General features: G+C 42.7%; 1 protein-coding gene across 5 annotated transcripts in view; it reads right to left on the bottom strand.

Annotated features, from left to right (window-relative positions):
* TSPAN5 (tetraspanin 5) overlaps window positions 1-15,450 on the bottom strand; it is a 180,502-nt gene that overhangs the window by 48,674 nt on the left and 116,378 nt on the right. The window contains exon 1 of one of the 5 annotated variants that reach the window (XR_011567107.1): window positions 8,720-11,200. The exons of 2 other annotated variants lie outside the window; for them this stretch is intronic. Coding sequence is in view for 2 of the 3 variants with exons in the window: in XM_070791173.1 (XP_070647274.1) it covers window positions 8,720-8,953 (234 nt within the window). In the remaining variant the exon portion in view is untranslated. Of the gene's footprint in view, window positions 1-8,719; window positions 11,201-15,450 lie in introns of those variants that run through there. 2 more of the 5 variants (XM_070791173.1, XM_070791172.1) reach the window with 2 other exon arrangements.

Genomic DNA, 15,450 nt, shown 5'->3' with positions numbered 1-15,450 from the left:
ACAATCAAATACACACATACATATATATCCTTTCTTTTCAGAGAAATATAGTGACATTTACACATTTTCTGGGGGGAAAAGTGACTCCCTTACTGAATGAATTTTTTTTGCTATAGTCAATGTATAATTCTTTCATTTAAAAATGTTCTCATTTAACTGTAAGTATTAAAAATTCTTCTAAAAAATAACTGCATATTTCAGGTGAATTTTAGTAATCATGTGTCTTAGTTAGAAATAATTATTAAAGAACACTAGGGGCATGTAACTCCAATTTTCCAGGCATTATAGATACAATGAGCAGAATGGTGGTACCTACGCTCTCCGCCTCCATCACCCACTCATCACCCACTTGCACAGCCTCCTCCCAGCTCACTTAGGCAAAACCACTACAGGAAACCATATTCAGAGTATACTGACCTCTTGTTAGAATTCAGGATGTATAAAATGCAATCTTATTGATAACATCAGTAACAAAGGCATCCATTAAGTCACCTTTGAGAACCACTAGTTCATATTAAACAGGACTCGAATTTTCTCCCAGTGGGCCTTTGAAATGCTAAGTTCTAAGAGAAACCTGCTACACCCTAGAATTGCCATGTAGCCTTAATAGCTATCACAGATGTTGTAATTTTGATCCAATTAAATATGCACAAAAAAGAGTAATAGTACGTACCTTCATTTCAAGCTCTTTTTACATTTCCACGTACATGTTTTAAATGCCCTTAATGTTTTTACTGGATTGACAGCATCTTTCTGATGCTTTATATTTGATCACAATCTAAGACATCTTGAGAGATGAATGTAGAATACATAGAGCACACCCAGGAGATACAAATCCATTGATTATCATGTGAAAGGAGGCCTGGAGGCAATTAGGCCTTTGCCGTGGATGACAAATAAGCCCCACATAAAATGTTCTATACACTGAGGCGTCTTTGATAGGTCCTACTGGCTCAATGACTCACAAAGGATGGGGAGAGAGAACATCTGAAAACAAAGGGCAGGCTGCCGGCACCATTTAGCTATTTATTCTGTATGTTCAGCTCAGTTTTTCCCCTTTCCAACTTTTCATGAAACCATAAAAAGAAATGGAATGGATTCTTTTCAACCAGGAACATCAGCACTGCATACTAAGGAGGAAAGTATTGGCTTAACACAGGGCCCATATAAACCACTAAATATCAACCCAGTCTCTCTAGTTAGGTATTTCTAATAGGGGAAGTGGGTTTTGACAAATCACTCTTTTATATGTTCTTTCATAGAAGAGTTTATCACACAGACTCTCGGAAATCAATTTACATACAGGACAAGCTGTAGCTGAACCATTCACAGCTTCAGGATGGAAGACTGCATTCTCAACAGGCACTGCCTTGGAAACTATCCGTGTATGTGCACTCTGGAATTTTCCTTTTCTGTTGGAATTGTCTGGAACCATTTCAAGATGAACAACAGCGTAAGTGATGTGTGAATAAGCTGTACCTATTTCCTCTCATTTAAAGATGCCCACAATTTTTTTGTTCTCTGAGCCAAAGCTGCAAGACATTAAAATGATTTGAAGACATAAAACAATGTGCTATAGATAACATGCTTCTAAAAGGATTTATTAATCCAGATGAATGCAAAAAATGAATATGGAAATAGGAATACTTTTTAAAGACTAAGACCACATTTTCCTCAAGTTAAAAGGGATAGTATAAAGGGACCAGATGAGCCATGAATAGTAACACAATCAAATGAGCATGGCCTTTGATGACAAACCATCGTTCAAATCTGGGCCCTGGCCAAGATAGATGTGACCCTGGACAAGTTGACAGCTCTCAGTTTTCTCACCCATAAATGGTGGTAGTAACAGCATCCTCACAGGACTGATGTGAGAAGATCAGAGTTAAGGGAAGTGTTCTGTGTATAGTATGCACCCAATGAACAAATTATTATTGCAATTAAAAATGTTATGGAAAAAGTCTCTTCCTTAAAGGTCATATAGGCTCACAACAAAAAGCAATGATCATGTCATCTGTGTGTTAGGTCAATCTAGCAGATTTTTTACTGGAACTGAAATGTATATATTGTGGGGGGAAAAAAAAGATTATGAAGAAGATTTTAAACCTTCCTTCCCCACCCCCACCCCCACCGTTTTTCAAGAAGCTTCTTCTCATTCTCAATACAAGATTTCATTTAAAGCTGGTTAACCAGAGAGGGTTGCCATGGGAAAGTAAACCGCTGACAGTACACATTAGGTTCACACTAATTTATAAAGGTAGCATAACGCTTATGAAAAATAAGCTGGCTGGACGCCCATGGTTTGCCCTTGAGTCTCAGCCAACAAGGAAGTTTCATGCAATGTGATTAGTGAATGAGGAGACCCTGGGTGATTAATTAGTGCTCGCATCAATCCCATCAGACAGGCTTTCAGCCAGTAATGTAAAATAAGCCACCCGATTCTAACTTTCTCATCTCCATACTGACTTCCGTGTGAACATGACTTTGTCAAGCACTATAAATATTGAAGGAAGATTTCCTCCAAATCTCTTTTAAGACAAATCCCGCTTCCTCTGACATATATCTTAGCTCTGATAAATGGCAGACTGGATGGGGAAGAATCAAAATAAGGAAGCTTCTGTGAAAATTCTCTGAGTGCTGAATTTAACTAAGCTCACTTCATAAGTCCCTACAAGTGCCTGGTGCTCAAACGAGAAAAACGTGCCTATGGATGAACAGATTTACTGTAAAAACCTAAGGGTCCGTCAGCCTCTTAAAAAACAAAGTTATTATAAAAACTGTGCGTCAGTAACTTCTACTAGATGCTTTTTATGCAGTTAGCAGTGTGTTACTTCCCTTTTCACTGCTTCGTTGGATGTTAAGTAATTTGTTTTTAATCTATAATTCCCTAGATATTTCTGCTGTGTCCATTTCACTGTGGAAAGATGTCACCATGTCTAGATCTGCTGGTTTATATTGCTGCACAAACAGTTCTCTGCTATCTATTATTATTTCAGACAAGCTTCTTCAATTAGATTTAAAAGAGAAAAATAACTTTCCTGAATTAAATCAGTCCCTTTAAATGAGGTCGACCTTTGGGTAGATAATCTGTGTAAACATAAAATGGGTCCTGCATGCCTCTAAATCTCATCATTAGTCAGGATCTCAAAACTGGGCTCCAAACATGAGATAATGGTGCATGGCTAAGATATAAATACTCTATTACGGTTTATATAATATTTTTTTATGGTAGATGAAAGGGTCTACATCAATAATACTACGTATGCTGCTGCTGCTAAGTGGCTTCAGTCGTGTCCGACTCTGCATGACCCCACAGACGGCAGCCCACCAGGCTCCCCCGTCCCTGGGATTCTCCAGGCAAGAACAATGGAGTGGGTTACCATTTCCTTCTCCAATGCATGAAAGGGAAAAGTGAAAGTGAAGTTGCTCAGTCGTGTCCGACTCTCAGCGACCCCACAGACTGCAGCCCACCAGGCTCCTCCGTCCCCTCAATATAGGATCTAGAGAACAGTGTATCTACACATGGAAACATCTAAAAATGTCTTAAGTCATAAAATGCAGGTCTCATAGGCTAAAATCATTATCTGTTCCATGCTGCAAAGGCCTGAGGTTTAAAGATACCAGGCTGTGCTTAATCAGAGAGGAGGCTGTTACTGATCTTTGCTCACACACTGCTAGGGCTGAAAGGCACCTCAGATCTAGCAAAGTCATGTCAGGAAACAGGAAATTGAGAATCTCCATTTAGAAGCTGGAACCCTGATGCCAACCTGTATCATTCTTTTCCAGAGACACAGGAATCCAAGGCAGTAGTCATGGCAAGAAGCTTCTGCTGCTCCCGAGTCCACCCCAAATGGCTTTCGAATGTCAGCAAAGCAGCCAAAAGACTGAAGCAGCCAAGACACCAGGCAATTTCTTAACAAACACCTTGGAGTCTGAACCTCAGAGCAACGGGCAGGACTCCTGCTACACACAGGCTGATAAATGACCACAGGGACCAAGCATTTGCCATCTAGTCACAGAGATAAGTCAATAATTAACCTAAAAACCACTTTGCAGTAAATTTCATAAATGAGATTGAGAAAAAAACGGTAAGTTCAGAGAAGGCCACCAGTTGCCAAGATGAGGGAAGATTACATGGTGGGGAGGGGGGAGATGGGTATCATGGGAGGGTGAGACTGTCAAGAAATGGAGATGAGTCTTCCTAATCTGTGAGTTTTCAACCAGCAAGTTTGAAAACCTGCTGATATCAGTTTAGCAGGTCAGACCAGCATGTTCTATAGGGAACAGAATGTATTTCATGTGGCAAGATGAAGTACTGCTTCATGAAACTTCTGTTTCATATGTAAAATGTACTTCTTATTGAGGGTCTTGGTCAAAATGTTTGAAAGTTTTATGGAAAATGAAGAGTGAAAGTGTCTGTCTGGCTGGAAAATAACTTGGTAATGAGGTCACTGTAGGCCAGACTATAGAGGGTCTAGAACATACTATCAAAGAATATAGATTTTATATTTTAAAGGCAAAGAGGTCATTATAGGTTTTTAGCTTTTCACTTTATTTTTAGGTTTTGCCAACATGTACTATGCTTAGTATCTCACATACACGATCTCACTTAATTTCAACAACCCTCCTTTGAAGTGGGTATTATCATCTCCATTTCAGAGGAAGAAAGTGAGAATCAGACAGATTATATAACCAGCCCATAAAATGAAGCCAGGTCTTTTGACTTCAAAGCTCATAATATTTAAAAAGAAACAAAACAAAACTATGAAATGATCAGAGCCTGGCTTTAGGCATATTAATCTTGTACCTTCAAACAGCTAAACTGAATAGACTTTAGACAATTATTATTAGTGGGGTTTCTTTTGATCGTTCAGTTTCAGAATTTAAGATCAATTTAAATACACTCCAAATCTTAGGGGGGAAAAAAATCACACCAAAATCAACAGTTAAAACTGCACTTTCTTAATAACCCTAAAAAGATTTGAGTGAAGGTTCTTATTTCTCAACTGCTACATCAGTATACCTTTTATTTCATCCTGCAGTAATTAAGTTGGTGAGTGTTATCACTTGACAAACTCTTTGAGGAAAATACAAAAATAGGTCCAAATGCAGAAGTCGGCCGAAAGCAGAAATACTGACATAAAATAAGTAACCCACTGCGTTCCTCAGACTCCCTCACTCTGGCCTCTATTCTTACACTCAGATGCTCTATCTGATCCTACCTCCGGGGACAACCGTGAGGACTCAGACTGTCATCTGTAAAGAGCGCAGAGCCCAGGGAAAGAAAGGCTGGAGAAAGTCTGGATATCGTCACGGGAGTGGGGGTGGACGCGTGTGTGCCGAGAACCTGCCAACGGTCAACTTCCTAACCCAAAAATGTGACAAAGAAGTAACAGTTGATAGAACAATGGTCTGTCTCATTTAACAGGGGGAGAAGAGAAATGGCTGTATCTGATGAGTATAATATGGAAGGCAGGAGTATATTGAGTGGCAAAAGAGAAAAAATATGCTTCCCTTTTTCTGCTAAAAACCACACACAAGAATTAAAACACACACACACACACACACACACAAGAATCGAAAAAGCCCTCCACACAGTCAGAATAACCCAGTCGCCCAATGCCCAGAGAAACCAGGACAGTAAAAGTACTGCCCTGGCCAGTGTGTGAGCTGGACAGAGAATGTGTACAGAGGGTCCAGGAGACCAGAAGAGCCAGCTGAGCACAGGACTCTGCCCTGCACACCCTGAATGAGCTAGCTAATGTTTCTTGACTGAAGTATGGACCTTCTTTAAAAGAAAAAATTTCTGACTCTCAGTATTGACTTAATTTACTTTTATTAAGATATTCCTTAAGCGTGCAGAATCAGAAAACTTGTATAAAGTCCCGAATACATTTGGAAATCAACTCCAAGCACTACCAAACTAACAGAACTCACACTAGCTACAATAATTAAATGTAACAGATGATGTTTTTCGCTGCCACTAAAACATTGATGCAGCATCCTGCCTGGTTCCAGCTTTAATCTGTTCTGGTGTTTTGACTTGCATAAATGTTTACCTAGACAACACTTGTTTATGAAAGAATGTTGAATAAAATAGCAAAAAACCCAGAGGGCAGATTGGGATAATCAGACCTCATATTTAACCCAAAGCCAGCCAATTACTATAATGAGGCATCATGATAACTCCGCAAAGCTCTCCTATTCACTTCAGAGGTAGCATGCGTGTGCATGTATGTGTCTGTGTGTGCATGTGCTAAGTCGCTTCAGTCGTGTCTGACTCTTTCTGACCTATGGACTGTAGCCTGCCAGGCTCCTCTGTTGGTGGGATTCTCCAGGCAAGAATACTGGAGTGGGTTGCCATGCCCTCCTCCAGAAGATCTTCCCGACCCAGGGTTTGAACCCAAGTCTCTTACGTCTCCTGTGTTGGCAGGCAGGTTCTTCACCACTAGCGCCAGCTGGGAAGTCCTTCAGAGGTAGCACTGCAACGGTATTGAGATTTGCATTTTTCCTGCTTTACTGAGATATAATTGTACACTTTAAACAGACTTTTTACTCAACAATGTGATATTCTGATACTTTGTGAAATGATTACAATCAAGCTCATTAACACAGCCATCACCTCAAAGGGTTACCTTTTTATGTATCTGTATGTTAACAACACTTAAGATCTACTCTCAGCAAATTTCATACATACTATAGAGTATCATTCAGAGAAGGCAATGGCACCCCACTCCAGTACTCTTGCTTGGAAAATCCCATGGATGGAGGAGCCTAGTAGGCTGCAGTTCATGGGGTCACTGAGAGTCGGATACGACTGAGCGACTTCCCTTTCACTTTTCACTTTCATGCATTGGAGAAGGAAATGGCAACCCACTCCAATGTTCTTGCCTGGAGAATCCCAGGGAAGAGGGAGCTTGGGGGACTGCCGTCTATGGGGTCACACAGAGTCGGACACGACTGAAGTGACTTAGCAGTAGCAGCATAGAGTATCATTAACTACAGTTGCATTACTGTACATTAGATCTGCAGGACTTAGTCACCCCGAATAACTGAAACTTTGTACCCTTTACCAACATCTCCTCTCCTCCACTCCCTTAAGCCCCCGGCGACCACCACCATTCTACTGTTTTTCAGTTTGACTTTTCAGATTCTACATATAAATGAGATTATGTATTAACTGGATATCTAATCCAATCACTTCTAGAGTGAGAAACAGGCATTTTTTTTTTCCACTGTGTATTTACCAGCTATGCTCACTACCAATGAACTACAGTGCAAGGTGCACAAGCCAGGCTGGTCCTGCCCAGCCTCCCACAGGGCATGGGAGGATGGTGCTGACTGCTGCCAGTTCAGAGTGACCACAGTACAGACTGCTTCTCATTGATCTTATTGCATCTTTGCAATTATCCCAGGGCAAAATGTACTTTATCTACATTTAACAGGTGAGGAGACAGTTGAATTAAGTGACTCACCCACTGTCATCACGGTCAGATTGGCAGTGGTGAAGCCAGGATGTGAAACCAGGAAGCCTTCCTTGGACACCAGACCCCAAGCTCTAAACCGCAAAAGTTTCCTGACCACTGCAATCACCACGTGGCCCCCATTCACACACTGAGAATACACAGAGGCAGGTGCAGCCCTTGCCTCCAAGCATTATCTTATTATGTGGTTGAGCACATGATCCAGAAGATGCTAACATCTTTAACTGTCCACTAGATATCTTTATTTGGTGGTTCCGCATTCAACCAAGAGAGGTGTGCCCTCAAAGACCAGAGACTTGCCCTGCAAACTGGTAGGGTCTATATTAGGATTTGAAATGATTACTTCTGATGAGTAAGAAACTGCCAGATGTGGGAGTGAGTGTAAAAATCATATGCCCGATATAAATAGAAACAAGAGCTAACAGTTACTTGAATCCCTGAAATGGCCCTGGTACAGGTGAGCACTTTCTCTGGACGATCCCACTGACATTTCACAACAACTTCTGAGGTGAACACCATTACCACCTTCACTGTGCAAGTGTAGAACCTGAAGACATATGTGGCCTGGCCTGGAGCAGGGAGCCAGGCATCCCACTCCAGAGGTTGAACCCCATCCACATTACCACTGGAGAAGAACTGGGACTTCTGCAACCAGCTTCCCCTGGAACCTGCCTGTCCTGTTTGGTCAAGAGAGATCATTCTGTCAGAAGAACACAGATTTATGATAAATCAGAACCTTCTGGCTTTGAGTCCAAACACTAGTAGGACCCTAAGGAGTGGTGCAATTAAAGATGAAGAGTCTGAGAATGTTCCAGCAAAGAGGTCCACACTGCCGTGGAAACACAAAGCTCAGCTTTGGTCAGAAAACTAGAGTGTGGTTGGTTCCTGCAGTCTCTCGCACTGACTGCCTGGTGGGAAAAGGACTGCTGGAGACTGCCGCCAGCCTCAGGCATGGGCTTGGGTTCACCCAGCCATCCCCTCACTCTTTAGGGTGTGTGCTGCCAGAGGCTGACGAGGCCAGAGACCGGGACAGAAGACAGGTCCAAGGCAGACAGGGCTCATAAGCACACCCCATGACACAGCCTCAGATGCCCGGGGACGGAAGTCCCTTTGACTATTAAGACACAGTGACAACAGCTTCCTCATGTTGGTCACCAGTGTGTGCCAGGAACTACAGACCATATAGTAAGAATTCTCACCGCCCCGTGAAGTAGACAGTGCTAGCCTCCACCCACCACACAGCCGAGGAGACTGAAGTTCAGAAAGCAGACAGCCTTAGGAAGCAGCTTAAGGCCAGGGCCCCCTAAGCTCACAGCTGTTCCCACCTTCCCAGCTCTGCTCCTCTCTACCTGTGTCCCACTACAGGAGTGGGGGCAAGGAGACTGGGTGGAGGTTGGGCCTAGGGAGAAGGAGAGGGGAGTCAAACTGAGAAAGAGATACTGAGAGCCAACCGAGTCCAGTCCTTTCATTTATAGTAAACTAAAGACGTTCTTTGAAGAAGGCGATGGTACCCCACTCCAGTACTCTCACCTGGAAAATCCCAGGGACGGGGGAGCCTGGTGGGCTGCTGTTTATGGGGTCACACAGAATCGGACACAACTGAAGCGACTTAGCACAGCACAAAGAGGTTATTAGATTCACACAGGATTACACGTTTATATTTTCAACCAGGATTACTAAACCCTCACTACGTACCAGCAATGACCCTAGTGCCTCCCAGCACATGACCTAATCCAGTCCTCACCGTGATTCCCTTGGGCAGGTGCCCCATTTTACAGATAAGGACACTAAGGTGCAAATGAGGTTATATAACTGATTTTAGATCTTTCTGCTGCCAAACCCTGTGTTCCCCACAAAGTCCTTGTCAGCCACCCAGGGTTGGCCAATGAACGAGCCAACATTCGGGTCTGCAACACAGCCTCTCCCTGCCGGGAGTCTGTGAGGACCCCGCACGCGACAAGCCTAGCCGTGGCTCCCATCTGCAGCCACGTCCCCCGGCATCCTGTCATCAGGCCCTGGCTCCATCTTCCCTGTGACTCTGTTATTACACACAGCACTGCTCCCCAGGGAGAGGTGTCAGGGTCTGCCTTCTCACATGCTCCAGGCAGGGTTCTAGCTGAATGCAGGACAAGATGGGGTGTGTGGCCGCCTGCAAGGGGCTCAGCTCAACGCCCGACAGAGAATCTTCTAAAGCGTAAGCAGCAACAGGAGAAAACATGCCCATGGGAAGTCTCAGGTTCCTCAGACTCTCTGATGGGGACCATATCTGAATCTGTCATGGGACACACAGAGCTCAGGCCTGAAACAGAGGATGTGTAAAGGGCTCCAGAGCCAGGTCATGAAGTTGCTCCATTTTCAAAACAATGCCTCTGGGCACTTCAGCTCCCAGGGTCCAGCCCAGGAGCAGCGGTAGCTACTCTGTGGCTGTCCTGCCTGCTGTCCACCCAGGGCCACCAACAGGTCTGGCCTGAGAGGAAGAAACCCAGGAGTCGCCTCTGGCTGAGGCATGTAGGGTAGGGGGGTCACACCAGTTTGCTGTTTTAGCTCCTAGTCTGCCAAAGGGTCCCCAAATGGGCGGGGAGGGAGCCATGGACCACTGTGCTGACCAGAGGCCGGGTCTGGGTATCTCCTCACCTCCCAACCTCTAGGATTCACAGCCGTATGACTGGCGTAAGACGCAACCCAAAGCAGCAGACGAGCAGTCCTAGACAGTAGGCTCGAGCCACCCTGGGGAAACTAACGCGGTTTCCCTGCTGTTACTTTGTCCGCACACACTACCATTCAGTGAAGTATTAGCTTCTCTTGAACACATAACCTAGGAATTCCTTCAAAATTCATATTTTGTTACACTTGTATCAGTTTATTTTGAAATTTTTATTAACATGTCCTGTGACTGCCTAAGCAGGTATTTATTCAAATGTATTCCATTGTGCTATTTTTTTTTGTGCCAATTTTTACTTGCAAATTTCCTTTGACTATAAAAGAATTCATTTAAATGTACTCGTATTACAGTTTGCTTTTGTAATACCACGATTCACCAAAACACTATACAGGTATGTGCGTTTCTTTTTAACGCTCTGCATGTGTGATTTTAAAATGTCACATCTATAAGTGTGTACTACCTACTGCGTACCCGTGAGTTTCCTGTATTATCTGTGTGACTTAATAGCTGGGGGAAGGGGTTATAGAACATTATTGCCTATCCAGATGTTACAATTTCCTATTAAATCTCAGTACACTGTTTTTCATAAACAAAATTCTTTCCCCTAAAAAACTTTTAAGTCACTTTCTATACATTTATGACTGAAGTGCCTACATATTTCTCTCCAAATAATTATTTGTAAAAATTGGAATATCTCTTACAAATCTCTGCTTCTTATACTGTATCCAAAACAGGAGAGTGAATGGGGTCCAGGGGCCAAGACTCTCTCCACGTTTCAGCCTGGACAGAATCCTAAAGTCCTCATCCCATCTCCGAGGCAGCAGGACTCTTCAGTTTCCCAACACACGAACGACCTCAGGATCAAGGCTTGCCCAGATCCTTCCATTCATGCCGCTCCCATCACTCCCCTCTCCCCAGACTACACACAGCTCAGTGCTGCAGACTCAGAATAAAAGCAGCAAGTGTCTCAAGGATGGGAGTGCCCTCAACAGTTCATCGGTGCCTTCATCCCTCTACACTGTGTTCCCTTCGGATGTTCTTTTCCCCAGTAATCTTTTCTACTTTGTAATACTCTTTAGGGAAATAGAAAGACCAGTGAGTAAAAACATACGTAATTTATTCTAACAAAATTTTAATTGACAAACAGTTGTATGCAGCCTCGTTTGGTGTGCAGCCTCGTGGTGGCCTCTGGTGATCCCCACCGGCTGGTATTCACAGCCTCAGCTAGTCCATCCTACGACATCATACCTGGGCTGGTTATGTGACTGACAAAACTCAACACAGGTGATGGAAGGCCATTTCTAAGATAAGCTTATAAGCGATTCTGGCTTCTATCCTGGTCACTCCCCAGTGCAAGCTTCTTTCTCCCAGATCAACTTGGTGCAGAGAGGAGCCAACACCATGAGCAGCCCAAGGGAAAGGAGTGGCAAGAACTGAAGCTTCCTGCCAGCACACACCTGAGTGAGTCTGAAAACAGCCGCACCGGCCCCAGTCAAACCTCCAGATGACTGCACTCCACGAGAGAACTGAGCCACTGAGCCAGCTAAGCCACTCTCAGAATCCTGACTCTCCAATAATATGAAATAAGACTTAGTCACTCTAAGCTGCTAAGCTTTGGGTAATTTGTTATATAGCAAAAGATAACCAGTATGCATAGGTTTTCATATTCTTCCTTGAGCTTTCTTCAGTTCTCCAAGTTTCCATGTTAAACATGAACTATTTTTGTAAACATAAATCTAAAGTAATGCTTTAAAAAGCTTCATCCTGTAAAAGATTATATGTGAGCATGACTTCCTGGCCAAAGATGGAGTCGGCTAAGGTGGTGAGTTCCCTTTGTAATTCATCCCTTATTCCTGGACTGGAAGCTACCCAGCACAGGCCTGCTGGAGATGCTACAGAACAGGTGTGAGCACGAGCAGTGGCGACCTGAAGGAGACTCCCTCCACCTTAAGATTTGACTAGCGCCCAGACACTGCTAACTGGCCTTCCTTCCCCCTTCAAGCAGACTCAAAAATATCCAAGGTGCAATTTCACTCACAAAATATCATCAAGCCCATAATGAGGTATCACCTCACACCCATCAGAATGGCTACCAGCAAAAAGACAAGAAATAACAAGTATTGACAAGGATGTGGAGAAAAGGGAACGCTCATGCACTGTTGGTGGGAATGTACTTTGGTGCAGTCACTAGGAGAACAGCATGAAGCTTCCTCAAAAACTAAAGCTAGAACTACCATATGTCCCAGCATTCCACTTTGGGGCATTTTTTCTGAAGAAAACAAAAACACTAATTCAAAAAGATATATATATATATACACACACACATCCCTGTGTTCACTGCAGCGTTATTTTCAACAGCCAAGACATGGAAGCAACCATCAGTAGATGTAGTTACAGAATATGTAGCGAGTGTGCGTTTGCTTGTGTATATATATAAAATTTAGTATTACACAGCTATAATAAAGAATGAAATCTTCCCATCTGTGACAACATAGATGGATCTCAAGGGTATTATGCTTAGTTAAATAAGGCAGACAGACAAATACCATATGATTTCACTTATATGTGGAATCTAAAAACAAAACAAATGAACAAACATAACAAAACAGAGTCATAGAAACAGAGGAAAAACAGGTGGTTGTCAGAAGGGTTGGGGTGGGGGAGATGAGTAGAATTGGTGAGGCAGATGAAGAAGAACAAATTTCAAGTTACAGAGTAAGTGAGTCACGGGGGTGAAGGTGCAGCAAGGGGAATAAGTCAGCAGTGTTGTAAGAGCTTTGTATGATGACAGATGATAACGAGCCTTATCGTGGTGATCATCGTGAAACATATAGAAATATCACATCACTGTGATATGCCCCAAGAACTAACAGCGTTAAAAGTTGATTATAGTTCAATTTTTGAAAGTTCAATAACAGAGAAAAAGCCTTAAAACCATTTTACAATGCATGTGTGTATCAACTCATCATACTGTACACCTTAAATGTATACAATTGTTCTTTATACAGGAATTAATTGTATATAAATTATATATAAATTGCTCTTTATATCCCAATTTAAAATATATATATAAAGATTATTACCCAAATACTATGACCAATTGCTTTCATTGTTACTGAGGACTGCAGAAGGATATACACACTGATCTTAGCCAAACAGCCGAGAAGCAATTCAGAAGGATATAGATTGAAATTAAAGAGACATTTAGGAGTAGCTTTTATAAGAAATTCTTGCCAAGAGAACCTGTTGTCACATAACTGCCCTGCCCCATGAGGGGCATCACAAAGACCCTGGGCCTCAGCTTTATCAGGAAGAGGTCCACACCCAGCTTCCACTCCCTTCTGGTGGTGTGATTCTGGATAACGAATTTACCTCTCTGAGGCTCAGCTCTCTCAAGGGGCGAGAGAATCATCTGCCTTGGCGATGCTCAGCTGGCCTCATTCTTTCCTTTTCTAGACAGGATGGATAAAACTGCATCACTAGACCCTTTCCAGCCCTAAGAGTCTCTGGTAAAAGCTCTGCACTGGCTTGAGACAGATGTGACTAAGGTGTCCCTATCTACCAACCTTCCTCCTCCCTTGGCAGGCTCTGACTCATTTCCTGAATGTTTCTCTCAGGAAGGCATGCATCCCTGTCTCCTGGGAGAAAATGTGGAGCAAGCCAGGAAGCTTAATTTCACAAAGAACCTGTCACTAACTAGTTGGATCCTTGTAAAGCAAGTCATCTCACCCTTTTGGGCCTTGGTTACCCAGTCGGGATATGCAGGCGACGGGATAAGTGATTATGTAGGTCATTTCTACCTCTAGAAGCCTAGATTCTAATTTTAGGACACTGTGGAGAATGTTTTGGAAGGCTTTGTGTGTTATGACGGGGTTTCTGTTTAAGGGACAAATATCTCTACACAGCTGCACTCTTGCTCACCTTCCCTGCACTTAATTGACCTCCATGTAAAATGTTCTCATTCCTTTTCCAAAACGAAATGACTAAGGCAGGTTGAAAGCTGGCAGTTAGAAGGCTACTCTTAGGCAAATCTCACAGCCTCTCTGTGCATCATTCTCCTCATCTGGAATAAAGAAACAACAGGGCCTTACCCAATGGGGTTCTGGGAAGAGTAAATGAGTCAGTCCACGTGAAGAGCTCAGAACACACGGCGACTCCCACACGAGTGTCAGTCACCGGTGGCCAGAGCGCCAACACACCTGCTCACATTTGCTCCCACCGACAGAACTGTGTGCTCATGCCAGGTGAACTGGGCTTCCGTTCTGTGCCAATTGCATTTGCTTCGCATTTATACCCTCCAAGCACCATGTAAAAGCGGTTAACTATGAACGTCAAAAATGAGTCATTTCTCTAAAAACAAAATTAAATACCTTGTAAAGGCTCAGTGAAGGCAAATCATGAAAAATTCTGCTGGTGAATTAGATGTGCAAGAGAGAATTCTTAAAGACTGGAAAAAGTCTAGAAGAATCCTGAACGTAGATTACCTTTGCAAGGAATGCTAAACCCTAGGTCTGCCTTAAAGAAATATAAGTGGGAGATGTAGGTAATAGATTATGGCTGAGTTTATATAACAGACACTACAGTCTGAGGATCCTTCTTCTAGGAAAAGGCCTTGAGCCAACATCAGAAAATTTTTGGTACTCCAAATTTTATACCAAGTGACAGAGCACTGGGAAAATATTATCAGGGTCACCATGTGTAAATTAATAGCTAGGAAAAAATCAAAATGCTAATCAACATGCTGCTTATAAATTTTCTCATTTAAAATAAAACATGTCAAATATGTGTCAGCTTTTCTGTATCCTCATCGTTTTAATCAACTCTCCAAGTTAACTAGTGACCGGTTCTTCTGAGTTTGACAACAGGGCAGCAACTGTGTGTGTGAATGTGTTTTCACACAAGTGGACGTGCCAGGAGTTACAAAGCTCCCAGTAGATAATACATCCAGGTCACATCTGTTACTTGTCTGATATTTAATATACTTATGTTTTACATACACTTATGTATAAACTTACACATAAAAACTTTGTGACTTTAAAAAGAGTTTTTAAATGTTTTTACGGAACTTCCTAATTTTGCCCCGAAAGTAACACTTTGGGAATAAGTAAATTCATGTATTTGTGTACATCTGTACTTCTCAACATTTGGCTTATCTATCCTACACAGTCATAAAATATTAGAGCACAATATTGAGCTTTAAAAATAAAGGAATGCAAATAATTGCAAAAGAATTTGAATAGACATCCCTCCAAAGAAGATGTACAAATGGCCAATAAGAGCATGGAAAGATGTTCCACATCACTA

The sequence above is a fragment of the Bos indicus genome, chromosome 6 (assembly GCF_029378745.1).
Source record: "Bos indicus isolate NIAB-ARS_2022 breed Sahiwal x Tharparkar chromosome 6, NIAB-ARS_B.indTharparkar_mat_pri_1.0, whole genome shotgun sequence".
Classification (NCBI taxonomy): domain Eukaryota; kingdom Metazoa; phylum Chordata; class Mammalia; order Artiodactyla; family Bovidae; genus Bos; species Bos indicus.
The sequence above is the reverse complement of the archived record's forward strand: the minus strand, read 5'-3'. Positions and strand labels throughout refer to the sequence as shown.